At 42.9% G+C, this 21,975-nt stretch overlaps 1 protein-coding gene across 7 annotated transcripts in view; it reads left to right on the top strand.

Moving 5' to 3' along the window:
• DLGAP2 (DLG associated protein 2) overlaps positions 1 to 21,975 on the top strand; it is a 701,029-nt gene that overhangs the window by 368,083 nt on the left and 310,971 nt on the right. The window contains exon 1 of one of the 7 annotated variants that reach the window (XM_048845344.2): positions 15,203 to 15,262. The exons of the other annotated variants lie outside the window; for them this stretch is intronic. Coding sequence (XP_048701301.1) covers positions 15,256 to 15,262 — 7 coding nt within the window. The 5' untranslated portion in view covers positions 15,203 to 15,255. Of the gene's footprint in view, positions 1 to 15,202; positions 15,263 to 21,975 lie in introns of those variants that run through there. 7 annotated transcript variants of the gene reach the window in all.

Genomic DNA, 21,975 nt, shown 5'->3' on the forward strand with positions numbered 1-21,975 from the left:
TATGCAGCACCAGAACCTGGCAGAGCGATTCCGGGTGAGGAGGCGACGTCAGCGCGGTCACGTGAGTGATCAGGACATGGACACAGATTTCTCTCAAAGCATTGGCCCTGCCAATGCATGCATCATGGTGCTAATGGGGCAGGTTCATGCTGTGGAACGCCGATTCTGGGCTTGGGAAACAAGCACAGACTGGTGGGACCGCAGAGTGTTGCAGGTCTGGGACGATTCCGAGTGGCTGCGAAACTTTCACATGAGTAAGGGCACTTTCATGGAACTTTGTGACTTGCTTGCCCCTGCCCTGAAGCGCATGAATACCAAGATGAGAGCAGCCCTCACAGTTGAGAAGCAAGTGGCGATAACCCTGTGGAAGCTTGCAACGCCAGACAGCTACCGGTCAGTTGGGAATCAATTTGGAGTGGGCAAATCTACTGTGGGGGCTGCTGTGATGCAAGTAGCCCACACAATCAAAGATCTGCAGATATCAAGGGTAGTGACCCTGGGAAATGTGCAGGTCATAGTGGATGACTTTGCTGCAATGGGATTCCCTAACTGTTGTGGGGCCATAGACGGAACCCATACCCCTATCTTGGCACTGGAGCACCAAGCCGGCGAGTACATAAACCGCAAGGGGTACTTTTCAATAGTGCTGCAAGCTCTGGTGGATCACAAGGGACATTTCACCAACATCGGCGTGGGATGGCCGGGAAAGGTACATGATGCTCGCATCTTCAGGAACTCTGGTCTGTTTCAAAAGCTGCAGGAAGGGACTTTATTCCCAGACCAGAAAATAACTGTTGGGGATGTTGAAATGCCTATAGTTATCCTTGGGGACCCAGCCTACCCCTTAATGCCATGGCTCATGAAGCCGTACACGCTCAGCCTGTAGTTGAACAGCTCCCGACTACTGTCCAGGCTGCCTAAGTGCAGAATGGTGGTAGAATGTGCATTTGGACGTTTAAAGGCGCGCTGGCGCAGTTTACTGACTTGCTTAGACCTCAGTGAAACCAATATTCCCTCTGTTATTACTGCTTGCTGTGCACTCCACAATATCTGTGAGAGTAAGGGGGAGACGTTTATGGCGGGGTGGGAGGTTGAGGCAAATCGCCTGGCTGCTGGTTATGCGCAGCCAGACACCAGGGCGGTTAGAAGAGCACAGGAGGGCGCGGTACGCATCAGAGAAGCTTTGAAAACCAGTTTCATGACTAGCCAGGCTACAGTGTGAAAGTTCTGTTTGTGTCTCATTGATGAAACCCACCGCCCCTTGGTTCACTCTACTTCCCTGTTAGCTAACCACCCTCCCCTCCTCCCTTCGATCACCGCTTGCAGAGGCAATAAAGTCAGTGTTGCTTCACATTCATGCATTCTTTATTCATTCATCACACAAATAGGGGGATGACTATCAAGGTAGCCCAGGAGGGGTGGTGGAGGAGGGAAGGAAAATGCCACACAGCACTTTAAAAGTTTACAACTTTAAAATTTATTGAATGCCAGCCTTCTGTTTTTGGGCAATCCTCTGTAGTGGAGTGGCTGGTTGACCGGAGGCCCCCCCACCGCATTCTTGGGCGTCTGTGTGTGGAGGCTATGGAACTTGGGGCTGTAGTGGCAGTGCTCCAGCTGCCTTTGCTCCAGCTCAACCATACACTGGAGCATACTGGTTTGATCCTCCAGCAGCCTCAGCATTGAATCCTGCCTCCTCTCATCACGCTGCCGCCACATTTGAGTTTCAGCCCTGTCTTCAGCCCGCCACTTACTCTCTTCAGCACGCCACCTCTCCTCCCGGTCCTTTTGTGCTTTCCTGCACTCTGACATTATTTGCCTCCACGCATTCGTCTGTGCTCTGTCAGTGTGGGAGGACAGCATGAGCTCAGAGAACATTTCATCACGAGTGTGTTTTTTTTTCTTTCTAATCTTCACTAGCCTCTGGGAAGGAGAAGATCCTGTGATCATTGAAACACATGCAGCTGGTGGAGGGGAAAAAAAAGGGACAGCGGTATTTAAAAAGACACATTTTATAAAACAGTCGCTACACTCTTTCAGGGTAAACCTTGCTGTTAACATTACATACATAGCACATGTGCTTTCGTTACAAGGTCGCATTTTGCCTCCCCGCACTGCGTGGCTACCCCCTCAACCCTCCCCCCTTCCCATGGCTAACAGCGGGGAACATTTCTGTTCAGCCACAGGCAAACAGCCCAGCAGGAACGGGCACCTCTGAGTGTCCCCTGAAGAAAAGCACCCTATTTGAACCAGGTGACCATGAATGATATCTCACTCTCTTGAGGATAACACAGAGAGATAAAGAATGGATGTTGTTTGAACGCCAGCAAACATACACTGCAATGCTTTGTTGTACAATGATTCCCGAGTATGTGTTACTGGCCTGGAGTGGTAAAGTGTCCTATTATGGAGGACGCAATAAGGCTGCCCTCCCCAGAAACCTTTTGCAAAGGCTTTGGGAGTACATCCAGGAGAGCCGCAAATGCCAGGGCAAATTAATCCTTTCACATGCTTGCTTTTAAACCATGTATAGTATTTTAAAAGGTACACTCACAGGAGGTCCCTTCTCCGCCTGCCGGGTCCAGGAGGCAGCCTTCGGTGGGTTTGGGGGGTACTGGCTCCAGGTCCAGGATGAGAAACAGTTCCTGGCTGTTGGGAAAACCGGTTTCTCCACTTGCTTGCTGTGAGCTATCTACAACCTCATCATCATCATCTTCTTCGTCCCCAAAACCTGCTTCTGTGTTGCTTCAATCTCCATTGAAGGAGTCAAACAACAGGGCTGGGGTAGTGGTGGCTGAACCCCCTAAAATGGCATGCAGCTCATCATAGAAGCGGCATGTTTGGGGCTCTGACCCGGAGCGGCCGTTCGCCTCTCTGGTTTTCTGGTAGGCTTGCCTCAGCTCCTTAAGTTTCACGCGGCACTGCTTCAGTTCCCTGTTATGGCCTCTGTCCTTCATGCCCTGGGAGATTTTGACAAAGGTTTTGGCATTTCGAAAACTGGAACAGAGTTCTGATAGCACGGATTCCTCTCCCCATACAGCGATCAGATCCCGTACCTCCCGTTCGGTCCATGCTGGAGCTCTTTTGCGATTCTGGGACTCCATCATGGTCACCTGTGCTGATGAGCTCTGCATGGTCACCTGCAGCTTGCCACGCTGGCCAAACAGGAAATAAGATTCAAAAGTTCGCTGTTCTTTTCCTGTCTACCTGGCCAGTGCATCTGAGTTGAGAGTGCTGTCCAGAGCAGTCACAATGGAGCACTCTGGGATAGCTCCCGGAGGCCAATACCATCGAATTGTGTCCACAGTACCCCAAATTCGCCCCTGCAAGGCCGATTTAAGCGCTAATCCACTTGTCAGGGGTGGAGTAAGGAAATCGATTTTAAGAGCCCTTTTAGTCGAAATAAAGGGCTTCATCGTGTGGACGGGTGCAGGTTTACATCAATTTAACGCTGCTAAATTCAACCTAAAGTCCTAGTGTAGACCAGGGCAAAGTCTCTCTTTATCTTTACATGTCACTTGTGTTGAAGAGAAATTCAGCACATTATTGTTCAGATACCCCTGTTTTTCAAATGTATGAAATCCTACACCACTGGGCTTCATTTTCTGAACTCCTCATTCACTTTACTGGGGATGTGCTGATAAAGACAAACCAAATTAATCTGTTCAAATGAAATGTAATCCCAGCCACAGAAAGCGAGGTCTGTCCATTCATTTTACATGCCACTCGTTAAAATAAATGTGCATCTAACCTGCTCTCATTTGAAGTCAAGGGCAAAACCCTGTTTCATTTCAATAATTGGAGAGTCAGTCTCAAGGGCCCACATTCTGCAAACACTTATGGATGTGCGTAACGTTTATAAGGTGACTATTCCTAGGGATAATAATGGGTCTGTTCATATGAGTAAAGTTACACACATTCTTTAGTTCTATTTATGTCAATTGGACTATCCACATGAATAAAGTTACATTCATATTTAAGCATTTGCAGGCTCAGAACCATTATAAACAAGGTCAATACCACCTCCAAGATGTGGGTATCTTTGGTTTAGGAATAAATTCTTTGGCTGGTTGGTTACTGCTATTCTACTATTTGTTATACTGCATTTTTTAAAAATAAAAGTGGACATAAGTACTGCACTACCTGAGGGCTGTTGGAGGATTTCAAGTCTCCTTTTTATATACCGACTTCTACTTCAGCATTTTGTTGAAACTTCTTTGCAGGGTTAAGGTTGTTCTTTGAATATGCAGTGCAGTATCTTACCCATTATTTATTTAAGACTGTCTGAGTGTTTAGTGAATAGTCTGAGTGCTTTCCCTTAACTGCTCATTTCAATAGATTGTAATGCTCAGGTTTATCTTTTTTTAAAAAAACTGTATTCCTTGGAATATGTAAAGCAGCAACTTGTAAGCCTTTAAGTTACACAGTAACATCTCCCGAATTTTTCCTCAATCTTGTTACTTTGTATATCTTCACTATCCCTGTTCAACCTTTGATTGATGAGAAACAGTGTAGAATTCTACTGAATACACAACCTTTTGTGTAGGCAGAGGTTCTCAACTCTTGGCCCAATCAGCACACATTTGCAGCCCATGTGACATCCTCAGGACTACACAGGTAATATATATATTGTGTAGATGCTGCCCACTCCAAATAACACCTAGAGAGTCACATATGCGGCCCCCAGTGGTGAATAGGTTGAGAACCCCTTGGTAGGAGCTTCTGTGCTACTGGAAAATACCCTTCCCCCTTGCACTAACCAGTAAAGCCAGCTTTACAGGCAGAATTCCTCACCAGCAAGGTGCAAAGATGCTGTCTGTCCCTTGGTATTCCAAAAAGTATCAGATGAAGTGTTACTGAATCAGTGAGTCACACATTTTAGATAATTTAGGGCACCATTCACTTCCATGATCCATGAAAATTCTGCACTTTTACCATGTGCCGAACTATTGTTGATATTAATCAAAGTATTCTGTGGAGATGGAGTGCAGACCATGCAATAAAATTTTAAAGCGCGTACCTTCAAGCAGAATGCTTTTTGGCTTATGGACTTTCTGATCCTTTTCCATCAGATCTCCCATCCTCTTTAGACCTGAGACTAGCTCAGACATCTAATAAAATGTTAGAAGCAAAATTTGTCTGTGATAAATATATAGCACTGAATATGTGGCTGGAACCTTATTGTATTTTGTAACTGACTGCCTTTTATTATAAGTTATATGATACAAATGACTGTTAATTGCAATGGCATTGCACAGGTTTGTGATATGCATACTCTTTGGTGCTCCATTCATAGTATTTAGAACATTTTTGCTTGACTCTGAAATAAATCATAATCCTAGAATATCAGAGTTGGAAGGGACCTCAGGAGGTCATCTCGTCCAACCCTCTGCTCAAAGCAGGACCGATCCCCAATTTTTGCCCCAGATCCCTAAGTGGCCCCCTCAAGAATTGAACTCACAACCCTGGGTTTAGCAGGCCAGTGCTCAAATCAATGAGCTACCCCTCCCCGCCATAAGTTATTGTGTAGTTCAATTTTTAATTTGACTTCCAGATCTAATATGCTCATTTTACAAATAAAAAGATAATTTTCTAACTGCTGGCCCTGGACCATCTCGCTGAGATTTGAGAGTCAGCGTGGATTCTTTCTTCTTACACCTTCCTACCTATGCTAAAGATTCTGCCGGCCAAATTAGACTCCCAGTATTTTTTCCTCAGTGCCGCTTTTACAAATCCACTGCCTTCACTGTGTTTCTAGAGGTGTAACTGTTGTGATGCAATAAACTGTTCTGTGATATAATTCACAATGGAATGTAGTCCAGCTCCTTTTCTCTTACCTTCGTAAACTCTGCAGTAATGACAGTAAAATCTGTTTTGTCACAGATGTGACTCAAATATATAAATGGAACAGGTGGCTTAACTAAGAAAAGGAGAATCAGTTTTACTTAGTCACTTTTCAGAGTGGACCCATTCTTTAAATTAGAATGCAGCCCTTTTATTTTATTTGAAGTGAATTTTGTAATGTGGTATTACACCATCGTGGGTTCAGCTCTGGCAGCTACAGTTTCAAGCTTAACAGAGTGAAAGTCACCTTTGCTACTTGTTTTAGTGTCAGTCTCTAGAAACACATAAAGACCAAGGGTAGTGACCACACATATATTCACAAGTACAATGTTTAGACTGTTTTACAAGTTTTATTCAAGTTACAATTAAAGTTGTGATTATCCAAACATATCGAAATTCTATACAGACCTATACACAAGTTACATATACAGTTATACTCCCATCCTTAACAATAATGTTAGGGTCTGATGGGTCTCTCATGGCTTGATCATCAGTAGAGGGAGGGTTCCTCCTGGAGTTTCCCACAGGAAGCTCGATTTTCCCATTCTGAGCATCCCCTTTTTATAATGTGATTCTGTCTATACATACATTGTGCACATGTCCATAAAAGTGTCAACCCTCTTTTCTCCTATTAGTCTGTGTCCCCTGGAAACTTAAGGAACCCTAATTTTCTATAGGCTGTGTACATTCCCTTTATTCTCATTAGCATTGACGCACAACTAGTATGCTGTGGTTATGATGCATGTCGGAGACAGACGCACCTTTACAGTATTTTTATTATCTTATGGTTATTAATATGATCTTTATTAACCTTCTGGGTAATTTTTTGCAATATTTGGTACCTCTTTTCCCATAATCTTAGGGCATCAGGTTATTTTCTGGTCACTTATGTCATCCATTTCTTGTCTCCATGGCCTAAAATAGCTAAGCTAAACTCTTGTAGGCCTCAGCCTGCAGGTTCTTGCATTTTAGCTTGTCTTACTCAGGTCTAATACATGATTCTTCTAAATACTGATCATAAGAATGGCCATACTGGGTCAGACCAAAGGTCCATCCAGCCCAGTATCCTGTCTGCCGACAGTGGCCAACGCCAGGTGCTCCAGAGGGATTGAACCTAACAGGTAATGATCAGTGATCTCTCTCCTGCCATCCATCTACACCCTCTGACAAACAGAGGCTAGGGACATCATTCCTTACCCATCCTGGATAATAGCCATTAAAAGACTTGAATTTATCTAGTTCTCTTTTAAACCCTGTTATAGTCCTATCAATTTTATACGTTTATAATCCTACAAATGAACTCTAATTAAAATAAAATGAATGTCATACAACATATTGATTAATCATAACATCATACAATAAATGGATAATAAACTAAAATAATTGGCTACAAGAAACATCCATTGTTGCATTTGTGTTAATTCGTGTGCATTGCAATACAAACTTCTTTTATATAATGTGCCCATGTTTTAATAAGGAGAAGCCTTTGCCTTCCACAATGTTGTAGAAACCCTTATCCCACAGGATTTATTTAATGTTATATTTTCATTATACTATTACATACATGATAAAAGTTTAACTTGAATGTTCTTTGTTCATAGTGTAACCCATACGCCTTCTGGGTGTGGTGTTCTGTCCCACCTAGTGGCACCGAGACCACTTAGAGAGAGAGATAAAATGAGTCTGCGTTACAGCTTTAGCTAACAGGCACTTGGATTTTAGCTCATGTGGAGAGACTCATTCACTAAACTGCAGAGACCCCGGGTTCGGTTCCGCCCACCGACAACCGAGGTCTGTCGGCGGTACAATAGCAACTTCTGAAACTGCTAATACTGCATCTTTCAAAATTTTTCAAAACAGATTACAGTTTGATAGGACTTGAATGTCAGTATTTATAAACCAGGTTTAGCTGTGAATAGAGCACAGCTGAACCCGGTTTACAAATTATTGCTTTATCACTCATATAAAAGATGTCCTGCAGAGGTTACAGTGTTCAGAGATTAGAAAGAGTATTCTAACTCAATATCCATTTGATATGTTTCAGGGAGAGAGCTCAAAACTAAAGCAACAGAATCACATTTATGATGTGCATTATTGTTAATCATGAACTGAACTGAGGCTTCTAAGTTTGTTTCATTCAACAGTTTAGTGTGAGCATGAACTGTAGCCCGTGAGATTATGACTTTCACCTTTTCTTCAATAATCTTTGGATCATTTTATTGGCACGGAAGAAAAGTAAAATACTTTGGTGCTGAAGAAAAACATGTATGTGGCTTCTTTTTTGTTTTTGTTAGGTTTTTTGGAGAGGTGGGGGTATATAAGTAGCTGAAAGCAGCTGAAAACTTGGCTTAACTAGTTGTTTAAGTTAATGGTTGCTTTGCATCAAAGGAGCAGCATAAATTAGCTGTAAGGTGCTTGTGAATTTGGTCAAAATATTCAATTTATGCCTACGCAAAGATAGACTTTGCTTGATCATAAACTCTCTACTATCTGTTCAACTTCTGTCTTTTTCTTCTTTATCTGAATCCTGCTCTACATCTTTGTATATTTTAGCTAGCCAGCTGCTGAGAGCACAGGTCTGGGGGGGAAAACTAAACAATTGCCTTAGATACCTTTTCCGTGGAGTGGTATATTTTAGAATTTAAATGAGTGATAATGAATTCTAGCCCATAACCACCTCTTTCCTTTAAAACATGGAAGAGGACAGATCCTGCAATTGCAGAACTCTCTTTGACTTCAGGGATAACTGGCCGATATAGATCGTCTATTTCTAGCACAAATCTTTTGATAGCTGCTAGTAGTCACTAACTAGAATTTACTTTAGGCTAGTGATGGTAGTATTAAAGCCTACAGTGATTTTTGTAATAAAATACCTGCTTTAGAGTAGGCTTGTAAAACACTTTTTCTATTCTGCCCAGCCCAACCAACTCCTGTCCATCATGGTTAAATCACTGTCCACTGTAACAGCCACAGGATTTGGGGTTGGATAAGTAAGAGGATTCTTTCGCACACACCAAACTTAACTGATTAAATAGTGAAAAAGGGGAATTGAGGAACTTTTCACTAGCGTCCTGCTGTAAGACACAGGAGCCCAGATCCTTGTGTCTCAAAGCCAATCCTGAACCCCATGAATAAACTATTATTTTTAGGAAAAATCACAGTGACAGACTGTCAGTTGTAGCAGCTGGACTATATCACTATATGTCAGTTTATTTTTTTCCAAGGGTATCTTTAGAAAGAAAATGGTGAGAAAATTACTTTAAAAATTAATCAATTAAAAGAACAAAAGTGGCTCGACACTGGTGTTTTGAGGCCACTGTGTCTGATCCATTATTAAATATAACATATAATTACAGCTAATGATCCAGCTAGAAAAGGAGAGAATGACCAACAAGATATGGGGGATTATTATTTTCTATCTCAGAGGTCCTTTTTCCAGGATAAATTATAATGGATAGCATTGCCTAAAGAGAATATAAGTGCTCTAGTTGAGAACTATGCAGAAAACAAATCATGCCTAGATGACCTTCAAACATTCAGAGATGTAGTACTAAGCAGTGCATTTTATATTCTAAAACAATTGTTAAAATATGTGGGTGCTGTAGGTATGCCAGATAAGGATATTTTGGTAGGTTTATAGCCCCTGATTATAAATGAGTACTCCTTTGGGGAATCACTTTTAAAAATATTTTGCAATAAAAAATCAAGGGCAGGTCCTCAACTGGTGTAAATTGGTCTAGCTTTATTGAAGTCAGTGGAGCATGCTTGATTTGCAATGGCTGAGAATCTGGCCCCCAAAATTATATGTATTAAAATAATCTCTGGGAGTATTATGACAGTGTTTGTACATTGGAACTATAAAGTCAAGTCTCCTGTGTTTTTTGGCTAACTTCCTTGATACACTTTTGATTGGCCTAGCGATCTAAGAAAAGAATCAATAATACATTACAGCCAAGCCAAATAAAATTTGCACAGGTTAAGTGACACTTTTCAGAAGAAGCAACACTGCAGTGTAATTTAAGGAAACAAATGGTAATTATTTTTACACCAAAATGTGGGAACACAGCAGGGTGATTCCAGGAAACATTGGATTTTTCCTCTCATACCAATGTAGAAATAGGTAAACACATTGTAAATATTCACAGCTTTAACATTCCCTCCAACTCACTACCTCCTTACACAATATTTTTCGCCCAGTGGAAATCATCTCCTCTGTCACACCTTGTATTTATAACTCTGGATTCCCACACCACTCTTCATTCTGTTTCCTTTCAGAAAAATGAAGACTACTCTAAACAGTGTTTATATATGGACACAGGGGCTTTTACGTGTTTGCACAGGTATACTGATTATTGAGTGTTGCATAATTTATTGGAGAAATGATTGCTCTTAGTGTGATAAGTCTAGCTTCCCAGCACTATTGACTTCTTGCCAAACAGCTATTTCTGTTTCTTATACTTCTAATATTAGTTAAAATAAACTCATTCAACATCTTCTGTGCTCAGGAGAAGAGGTAATAACATTAACATGACTAGGGTTATATTTGTCTCCATCTCAAAATTCATACTATGGCAATACCAGTAGGGATGCACATACTGGACCTATTTTTATACTGCTTATACTTGTTCAGTTCCATTGACTTCAGTTTTCAGTGTTGCTCCTGATTTACAGTAATGTAACTGAGAACAGAAGTGGGCCCCTTTGAGTGTCAACAGTCAATATAAACTCACCTTTTCAGGGGTGTGGTTTGTTTTGTGAACAAAAGGTGCAATCTGTGGGGGGTGTTATGGGCCTCCACTAATGGAAGTAAATGACTGTGAACTTCTCTGCTGTCCTGTTTGTGCAGTCCCAAGCTATACATGGTGGAAGAGTGAAATGAAGCAGAACTCATCACATTGCTGCATACAGCTGAGCTCACGTAGTTAGTGAATTGTTCCATGTTCTCCTGAGTGACTAACTGCAAGTCTAATATTTCCCTTTGTCACATTTTCCTCATAAACAGTGTTGATGTGGACAATCAAAAACAAAATGAACAAAACCACTGTTTTGGTGGCATTTACAAAAATGTCATGTTTTGGACGGAACACAAGCTAAATTAATAGGGTTAATGACTCCGTATTTACAAAGGCAAATTTAATGTTTATTACTTGGAATAATAAAACAAAAATATTACTGCACTGGTTGCCAGCTCATTTCTGGATGAAGTTTCTGGAGCTAGTTTTTACCTATATATTTTCATTTCCGGTTACCATCCTGACTGCCTCTGGCGCTTTGTCTGCACTGGCAAGTTTTTACGCAGTGAAGCCGCTTTCTGCGGTGTAACTCCCGAAGTGTACACACTGCCAAACTGCGCTGTTGCAGCACTGTAAAAAACCCACCCTGAAGAGGCATACAGCTTTCTGTGCTGGGGCTACTGCACCGCAGTGCCAGTGTAGAAACCCTGGTTGTTACAGCACTGCAACTGGCTTTGGGGAGGTGTCCCACAATGCCTGTTCTCGCCTCTCTGGTCATCGGTTTGAACTCTACTGCCCTGCTGCTCTCAGGTGACCAACCGTGAGCCCCATCCTGTAAATTCCTTGGGAATTTTGAAAGTCCCCTTCCTGTTTGCTCAGTGACACATGCATTGGTCTCAGTGCTGAGCCCATGAGCTGCTGGTTCTACAAAGAGCTGGACATGATACATGGTGGCGACCCCACCTCCACTCTAAAGACCACTGTGGATACTTTGATGGCTCGCATGGTAGTCGAGAGTGGACCAAGCCAGGAGGAGGAGGAGATCTTGGACAAGCATGTGGAGGGGCAAAGGGACCCAGAGGCAGAGGACGACTCGGGAGAGATGAATGCAGCCAGCAGTTCTTCTCTATCTCGGAGGAGGCTAGCCAGTCACAGCTGTTAGATGTTGGCAAAGCGCAAACAGGAGAGGAGGCCCCTGGTAAGTGGCTTTGATTTTTGGATTCGCTGAAGCAAGTTGTTGGGGGCAGGAGGATTGCAGAAAGCAGGCGTGTGTCTGTATGATGCACATACCACCACATGCCTACTCTGAACGGTGGAACAGGGTGTTGATTGACTCCCTCACTTCTCGGGAATCTGCCTCAGAGATCTCCATGAAATTCTTACGGAGATACTGGGCAATCTGCGGCCACAGGGTCTTTGACAGAGTTGCTTTGTTTCCTTCCCCATTAAGGGTAACTTTCCTACGCCACTCTGCTGTCATTGTGGGGAGGGACCATTTCTGCACACAGGTGAGCCGCATAAGGATCAAGGCGGAAGCTGCAGTCTTGGAGAAGACCCTTCCTTGATTCCCTGCTCTCCCTCAGCAGCAAGATATCTTCCATAATGAACGCAGCCTGTGGAAAATGTGAGGACAGTAATGATGATAAGGCTGGGTCTCCCCAAGAGCCACATAACCAGTGTACAGTATGATCCTGGTACACTGATTTCCCCTGCCCCTGCGGTTACTCGCCATTTTGGGGGTCTTGTGGCTCATGTGTGCTTGCCTGAGGTCAGCCAGTTAGTGACAAGTATGTGAATAGTGGCTGTGTTTTAAATCACGGAATCAGTGGTCTGTGTGTTGCAAACAGTACTGCTTCTGTAAAATGTTGCATTTTGGTTTCACAGATATGACCTAGGGAGCCCCCAACCTCCCTCTTTGTTATCGCTGACTGAATGGCTGTGCAGAATTAGAAAGTGGCCATGAAGAACTAAAAATGACTTTCTGCGTGATGTCATCATGCACTCCAGAGCCAAAAAACAGGAATTGAAGGAGTGGCAGGACAGTGAGAGGAAGGACCAAAAGGAGCATGTGGCGTGCCAGAACAAAGCCATGGAGCGCCTCTTAAACATTATGGAGCGCCAAGCAGACACACTCCAGGAGCTACTAGCACTGCAAACCAAGCAGCTCCGCAGCCGCTGTCGCAAAACTCTTTTTTTGCGCATGCTGCCAACACACTCTTATCAACCTCTTGGCTCCAGTCTGTACCCGCTGCATACCATTCCTCCCCCATCACAATCTAGCCCTGCGGACTCCCAGTGCCCTCTGCACTCAGCACTCAACACCCATCCCTCTGCAGTTTAGCCCTGCTGAAGAACAGTACCCACTTCACTGTACTCCAAAGGACAAGGTTGCATATGATACCTGGACATACACAAATCTTTAACCGTCCTGGGACTTCACCTCCTCCTGGGACCCTCCCTTCCCCCATCCCCCACAGTGCTGATGTCTTTTTTGTTTTGTCTCTCTGCTCCAGTTGTTGTTTTTTAATAAAAGAATTGTTTTGGTTTGAAAGCAATCTTTCTTCCATTAATTGAACGCAAACAGAGCCCAACAAAGCAAGAGCAAATTTTCTTAAACCTTCACAGTGCATCGTCTGTACCAATCACAATCACCTCCTAGCATTACAAGCACTGCACTCCTGAGCATAGCAACAAATATTAGTGGCTTTCAGCTTCAAATTGCTGCCTCAAGGCATCCCTGATCCTTATGGCCTCACGCTGTGCCCCTCTAATAGCCCTGGTCTCTGACTGTTCAAATGCAGCCTCTAGGCACTGAGTCTCAGTGGTACAGCCCTGTGTGAAGCTTTCACTCTTCCCTTCACAAATATTATGGAGTGTACAGCACACCGCTGTAAGCATAGCAATATCGTCATCAGCCAGGTCCAGCCTCCCATATAGACCGTGCCAGCGGGCCTTTAAATGGCCAAAAATACATTCAACAGTCATTCTGCACTCACTCAGCCTGTTGCTGAACTCTCCCTGCTACTGTCAAGGTGCCCATGTATGGCTTCATAAACCACAGCGTTAAGGGGTAGGCATGGTCTCTCAGGATCACAATGGGCATTTCGACTTCCCCTATGGTGATCTTCTGGTCCTGGAAGAAAGTCTCTGCTTGCAGCTTCCTGAACAGGTTAGTGTTCCAAAAGGTGCATGCATCATGCACCTTTCTGGACCAGCCTGCATTAATATCCATGAAACGCCCATGGTGATCCACAAGTGCCTGGAGAACCACTGAGAAATACCCCTTCCAATTAATGTACTCAGTGGCTAGGTGATCTGGTGCCAGAATTGGAACATGTATCACCCCTCTGCACTTAGGGAAGCCCATTTGTGCAAAGCCATCCACAATGTCACGCACGTTGCCCAGAGTCACAGTCTTTCGGAGCAGGATGCGATTAATGGCCCTGCACACTTCCGTCAACATGAGTCCAACGAGTCCCATTCTGAACTGGTTAGCGACCATTTGGTATCAGTCTGGACTAGCCAGCTTCCACAGTGCAATTGCCACTTGCTTCTCCAACAACACGGCAGCTCTCATTCTCATATCCTTGCGCCGCAGGGCTGGAGCGAGCTCATCACACAGTCCCATGAATGTGGCTTTCCTCATCTGAAAGTTCTGCAGCCACTGCTTGTCATCCCAGACATGTATGACGATGCAATCCCACCACTCAGTGCTTGTTTCCCGAGCCCAGAAGCAGCGTTCCACTGTGGTCAGCACCTCCGTGAATGCCACAAACAATCTCGTGTCGTAGCTGCTATGTGTGGCGAGATCAATGTCGAACTCCTCTTGCCTTTGTAGTTTAAGGAATAACTCCACCGCCACTTGTGACATGTTAGTGAGAGTGAGCAGCATATTGGCCAATAGTGCGGGATCCATTCCTGCAGACCAAAGAGGCAGAGCGCGCAGTACACAAACCATTGAAAGATGGCACCAAATGCGGACAGAAGCACAGGGATTGCTGGGGTGCAAAGCAGTGCTTCACAGGGGCATTGGGACAGGACCCAGGGTGCCCTGCATTGGGAAAGGACCCAGGATGCCCCTCCGCCTTCCCACAACTCTTAGCTGAAGAAGAGAAAGAGATGCTTTATGGGATAGTTGCCCAGAGTGCATCGCTCCAAATAACAGTGCAAGTGCCGTAACTGTGAACACGCTATTGTGCAGGCAGCTGACTGTGTGAACACACAACAGTGGTTTCCCTTCACCACTCTCTGAGCGGTGCTGTAACTGCTGGCAAAGTAACTCTGCCAGTGTAGACATACCCTTTGTGTGACCTTGCAGCAGTTGCACCAGCTCAGGTGCTTGAGTTGACAGTCCCAGTTTAAACAATAGGAAGGTGATTGGTTCCTGTGGGTACAGCCTATTGGAGCAGTCTTTCCTGTAGTCATCTGTACCCAAGTGTTAATTTCAAACTTTGGATCTAGAACAAATGACTTCCTACAATAACTGACTAATCCAAGCTTGGCCATTTAATGTTCAATTTCATGCTTTCAATGTTTATGAGAGATATAAAGAAGAGGGAGAAATATCCTATTCCTTAGCCAGTTTTGTTTACAGGCAAATTAATTGTGACTCCTACCGTTTTACTAGGGTGAGTGATGAAATGGTCATGATCCTCAAATCAAATGGACACACACGAAGGAAATGGGAGGTAAGTCTCAATAGCTCAGCTATCTCAGTGACATTTACAGCTCTGTAGTGTGTTGTTGTTATGAAAAACTAGGTATTTAAATTAGGTGTTCAAAGATATCAAATAATATTGTAATTAAACATAAAATTGGAATTGAAGCAAAACCCTTGAGCTTGGGGAAGTTGAGATCCAAATCCAGATACAGATTTTTGCAGTTTAGGCCAAATGCTGATCTACATGGAAGATTAGATTAATTGACTCTGACAAAGAGTTTTCTGCCACTCTTGAAATATTATGTATTTACCTCATGTTCTTCTTGCTTCTTCAATACAGTAGATTTCTTACAAAACTGAGTCAAGTATCAGGTCATCATCTCTCATTATCTTTCACATCACTTACCAGTTATTTGCCAGGCCCTTATTCAAAGGAGAAAAAATCAGCTTGGTGCTCTGTGGACAGAGAGAACGGATGACAAAATTAACTGTAATTCAAGATTTAGGAACAGTTTATTACTCATCTCATATAGAAAAGTGTCTATATCTGTAAAAAGAGTAATCTTGCTCCATTTCCAATACATTCTCTAACATGTTGTCCATGAAACTGCAGTCATGACAACACAATAAGTATCATATCCCAGTAAGTATGACAGTTGACAGAGTTGCCCTGGAGCTTCAATTACTTGGGCTCCGTGATGATGAATGAAAACTGTTACAGCTCTCAGGAGGACTGCAGGAGACTGGCAACAGTTTGATCAATGATGGCATAACTATTAAAGATCTAGGGAGATTGAAGTATTTCAGTAACTACAAAGAATAGACATCTCTGGGCTTTGGCTTGTCCCAAAGCACAGCGTGACTGAGCGGACTGAATAAAAACAACAGAATCACAGTTAGTTGAAATGTTTTGGGATGTGCAGCAACTACTAATATGATGTGGGCCGTGTTTGGAATGGGCATAAGATAAATATTTCAGTACCTAAAGATGAACAAACTTCCTATTAACACCTTCAGCAGAAGAAGCTGAAGTATTTTGTACATGGAAAGAATCCAGAAAAGGAGAGTCTGTAGTCTGGCTTGGGAGCAGTGAAAAGATTGCTCATGCCATATTATGATGTAGATAGGCCTATGAGTTAATCAAAGTATCATTATCACAAGACATTTTGCATTATGCTACTGACCCACAAGGCCATGAGGAAAGAAAGAAATCTCTCGGCAGGATCTCAGGAGACATTCTGAAGTACTTGGCTGTCAGCACCTTGGATCAAGAGCAGTAGACACATCACTGAATATAAAATACAACTATGGTAAATTGCTCAGTATTATTTAAAATAATTTAGCAGATTATTATTTAAGGTCTTGATTCAGCAGAGCACTGAAGCATATGCTCAATTTTAAGTGACTGGCATCTACATGTTCTTTGGTGAATCACAGCCATAATGCCTTTTTTTCTCTCCTCCTGGCAATAGCTCACCTTAACTGATCACTCTAGTTATAGTGTGCATGGTAACACCCATTGTTTCATGTTCTCTGGGTGGAAAAATCATCCTACTGTATTTTCCACTGCATGCATCCAATGAAAGTGCCCATATGCTCAGGGTTTAGCTGATCACCATATTTGGGGTCAGGAAGGAATTTTCCTCCAGGGCAGATTGGAAGAGGCCCTGAAGGTTTTTCGCCTTCCTCTGTAGCATGGAGCCCGGGTCACTTGCTGGAGGATTCTCTGCTCCTTGAAGTCATTAAACCACGATTTGAGGACTTCAATAGCTCAGACATAGGTGAGGTTTTTCGCAGGAGTGGGTGGGTGAAATTCTGTGGCCTGCGTTGTGCAGGAGGTCAGACTAGATGATCATAATGGTCCCTTCTGACCTCAGTATCTATGAATCTAAGTGGGCTGTAGCCCACGAAAGCTTATGCTCAAATAAATTTGTTAGTCTCTAAGGTGCCACAAGTACTCCTGTTCTTTTTGTGGATACAGACTAACACGGCTGCTACTCTGATACCTCACTTTGTGATTTGACAGCAAAGTACCAGCCATGGTAGAAAGGTTAGTTTGACTGGCCTCACACCCACATTGCTCATAAGATGACATTCTTATTATCTTAGATTGCAACTTGATTGCTGTTTGTTCCTTTATTGATATAAGGTTAAAAAAAATCAGGGAAAAAGAGTACTCTTGGGGTGGTGGGAATATGTTGCTATGGCAGTAATCTAACACAAGGACACATTTCTGTAATATTAGTTTTGAATGAACATTTGTTTTGCTTTTGTTTTGTGCAGGTACATTTCTGCACCCCACAACCCACTTAACTACTTTTGTAATTACATAAAACAATTTTTGAAAGTGTTGGCTCTCTCTATAAGAGCTAAATGCTAACCTGCTTTTCAAACACAAAAATCCAACTTATAGTATTCCTGGGGAACAAAATTGAATAGCATGTTTTATTATTAATCTCTATAGAGATTCATAAACTTGTTTCTAAGAACCTAAGTAGATTATCTGTCGATTACTCACCTGCTGCACAATTCCCCAGTGTGAGGAATTACCAGATAAAGGGCCAACTTGCTTTGAAGTGCAAAATGTGTGTATTTAGCTAGATGTATCCAACCATCTATTTGTGAATCTATGTATCTAATATGTAAATACACAAATTGTGCATTATAATGCTAGCTAACAGCAGAATAGTGAATGGTGTATATATAACTTTACACATTATTTTAAAAGTTGGGAGTGTGCTATATCTTAGAATTAAAGATAACGGCCCACAAGGCAAATAAACTGGGAATCCCCCCGAAGGCAGAGTCTGCATGAGTTATGAGGCATCTGCCAGGGAATTAATGCCATTTACTCTCCAGTCTGTCTTTTCTCTCTCTCTCTCTCTCTCTCTCTTTCACTCTGGTCCCTCCATCATACTGCAGCTGCAGTTACGATCCTTGCTCTTCACTCTGTGCATGTCACCCAGTTCTCATATTCCTTTGTCTTTGTCCAATCTCATTCCTCAGCATCTTCACATTTCCTCACTCTCACCTTTAAGTATCTATATAGTGACAACCCTGTCTATTTCAGAGTAGCAGTCGTGTTAGTCTGTATCCACAAAAAGAAAAGGAGTACTTGTGGTACCTTAGAGACTAACAAATGTATTGGAGCATAAGCTTTTGTGAGCTACAGCTCACTTCATCGGATGCATACAGTGGAAAATATAGTGGGGAGATTTTATATACACAGAGACCACGAAACAATGGGTGTTACCATACAGACTGTAACAAGAGTGATCAGGAAAGGTGAGCTATTACCAGCAGGAGGGTGGGGATCCTTTTGTAGTGATAATCAAGGTGGGCCATTTCCAGCAGTTGACAAGGACAGTAGGGGGGGAAATAAACAAGGGGAAATAGTTTTACTTTGTGTAATGACACATCCACTCCCAGTCTTTATTCAGGCCTAAATTAATTGTATCCAGTTTGCAAATTAATTCCAATTCAGCAGCCTCTCATTAGAGTGTGTTTTTGAAGTTTTTTGTTGAAGAATTGCCACTTTTAGATCTGTAATCGAGTGACCAAAGAGAATGAAGTGTTCTCCGACTGGTTTTTGAATGTTACAATTCTTGACGTCTGATTTGTGTCCATTTATTCTTTTACATAGAGACTGTCCAGTTTGACCAATGTACATGGCACATGGTGGCATATATCACATTGGTAGATGCGCAGGTGAACGAGCTTCTTATAGTGTGGCTGATGTGATTACGCCCTATGATGGTGTCCGCTGAATAGATCTGTGGACACAGTTGGCAACAGGCTTTGTTGCAAGGATAGGTTCCTGGGTTAGTGTTTCTGTTGTGTGGTATGTGGTTGCTGGTGAGTATTTGCTTCAGGTTGGGGGGCTGTCTGTAAGCAAGGACTGGCCTGTCTCCAAAGATCTGTGAGAGTGATGGGTTATCCTTCAGGATAGGTTGTGGATCCTTGATGATGCATTGGAGAGGTTTTAGTTGGGGGCTGAACTGTGGCCTGCTATACGTTTGTTTAATCAAAATGCCCCCATCTAGAACTCTGGGCATGTAACACTCTACCCTCCTTTCAGAACCTTTAACATCTACAATATAGTCATCTTGCTCCTTGTGCCTTGAACAGCTTCTGTCCTCCTTCACACCTTAAAATCCACCTCTTCCAGTTAGCATCCCACTGCCCTTCAACCACTTAATTTCATTTAACTCAATTTAACAAACTTTCCCTTCCCACAAATGATATCAGTAGATTCATACATTGATAGATTTTATGGCCAGTCAGGACCATTATGATCATCTGGTCTCACTTTCTGTATAACACAGGCCATTGATTTCTCCCTGTGATTCCTGAATGTAGCTGAACAACTTGTGGTTGAACTAGGCACACAGTGTCTTCTAGGAAGTCATCTACTCTTCATTTATAGACTCTGAGTGATGGGAAAAGTGCCATAACCCTTCGTAATCTGTTTCTATGGTTAATTACCTTCAGTGTTTAAAAAAAATAAATCTTAGTTCTGGTTTGAGTCTGTTCGATTGTAAACTTTCTCCTTATGTCTTTAAAATGCTGAGTGCACCAACTGTACTATGTAAAGAATCAGTAATTCAAGCAATTCAATTAGGAGCCTGAATAAATAGAAACCACTAACCCTCTAGTGTTTGTTCTTCAAAGTAGAGATTTCTCTCATTCTCCCCTTCCTCTTTCTGTCTCCTTTCCCATATCCAGTTCTTGGTTGACTCTCTCCCACCTGTCCCAGTGCTTCTCTCTGTATATTGCCATTATATTCCATTTTCATTGCTTTGCATCCTGATTTTTTTGTCTCCTTTTGACATTACATGATATACTGCATTATTATTTATTGTTTAACATGTCTATTGTAATGGTGCTTTGTGGTCTTAACCAGGTCAGAGCCCCATGGAACTATGTGCTATAAAGTCTAAACATTTAGTAACTGGCAGCACTTACCCTGAAGAGCTCTCAGTTGCAGCACCTATTTTGGAAGTCCTGGCATGTTTAATAACATACCTAACAAGTGAGGCCAGTAAATGCCAGCTCTGGCCCTACCTCTGGGGCCTCCACAAGTTCTTCTAATCCTCCCCTTGAGGAGGGAGCACTACTGACCTCTGCACAGCAGGAAGGTGAGTTGGGGCATGCTAGCTGGAAGGGGGGAAAAGTGTTAGTGTTGCTGGAGCCAGAGCATCTGGAAGTAAGGCACTCTAGGACACCACCATGGAGTACTGCCTAACGGCTAATCTCACCCTGAGGAGGAGAGTTTATTTGCCAGAGGGATGAGGCAGGCAGGTAATTCCTTGCAAGGAGAGGAAGGAGCAGGAGCTACATAAGGGGCAGAGGGTCATCATTTGCTGACTATGTTGCCTTTTATACCCATACCTGCCAGGCTTGTTAATCTATCCAATTTTAAACTACCCTCTTCCAAAAGGCATGTTGCAGTACCATGCCATTCCTGGGACAAGGCCAGCTTTACAACCATCTGGGACTCAAACAGCTGCAGGAAAGGGGGAAGAAAATTGTTTCCACTTCTGGTTCTATTGCTAAGGGGGCGGGGAGAATGAGGGATGAGCGGTAAGTTTCTGAGCAGGACTGAGTGGGACTCCCAAGTGGCTGCTGAGTTAGTTTAGTTCCTGCAGGCAGCTTTGGCCTAACACCATCATCTTTAGAAAAACTCAGTTGGAATGACATTACAGGCTAAATATATTATTTCTAGATTTGAAATATAATTCCTGGGGGAACCACTCATGGCCTTCTTCCCATCGGTGGGTAATTGCATGGTTGCCATAATAGAGTCATAGATTCCAAGGCCAGAAGGGCTGATTGTGATCATCTAGTCTGACCTCCTGTATAACACAGGCCACAGAACTTCCACAAAATAACTCCTAGGGCATATATTTTAGAAAAACATCCAATCTTGATTTAAAAATGTCAGTGATGGAGAATCCACCATAACCTCTGGTAACTTGTTCCAGTGGCTAATTACCCTCACTGTTAAAAAATGTGAGCCTTACTTCCAGTCTGAATTTGTCTAGCTTTAACTTCCACCCTTGGATTGTATTATACCTTTCTCTGCTAGATGGAAGAGCCCAGTATTAAATATTGGTTCCCCATGTAGGTACTTATACTCTGTAATAAAGTCACCCTTAACCTTCTCTTTGTTAAGCTAAATACTCTGAGCTCCCTGAGTCATGCAAGGGATGTTTTTTAATACTTCAATCTAAACCTTCTCCAATTTATCAATATCCTTGTATTGTTGGCACCAGATCTGGACACAGTATTCCAGCAGCAGTCACACCAGTGCCAAGTACAGAGGTAAAATAACCTAACTTCTCTACTCCTACTTGAGATTCCCCCGTTTAGGTATCCAAGGATATTAGTAACTCTTTTGACCAGAGCATCACACTGGGAACTCATGTTCAGCTGATTATCCACCACGTCCCCCAAATCTTTTTGAGTCACTGCTTCCCTATCTTGTAAGCAGTGTTTAATTTGTAATGAAAGAGGTGTAGCAGCTCAAGCAATTTCATTACATTCATAACTGATGCAGCAATCCCAGAGGTACCAGGGCTATGAACTGCCAAGCCTAGCGGTCCTGGAGCTCAGCCCTGGCACAAATTAAGCACTGCCTGTAAGTATGAACTACATCATATGACACACTCTAACGGTGACAGATGTTCTGCAAATCTTTGGGGGATTGGAGCCCTTATTTGAATTCTAAAACCAACAATT

Source organism: Caretta caretta, chromosome 3 (assembly GCF_965140235.1).
Source record: "Caretta caretta isolate rCarCar2 chromosome 3, rCarCar1.hap1, whole genome shotgun sequence".
Classification (NCBI taxonomy): Eukaryota; Metazoa; Chordata; order Testudines; family Cheloniidae; genus Caretta; species Caretta caretta.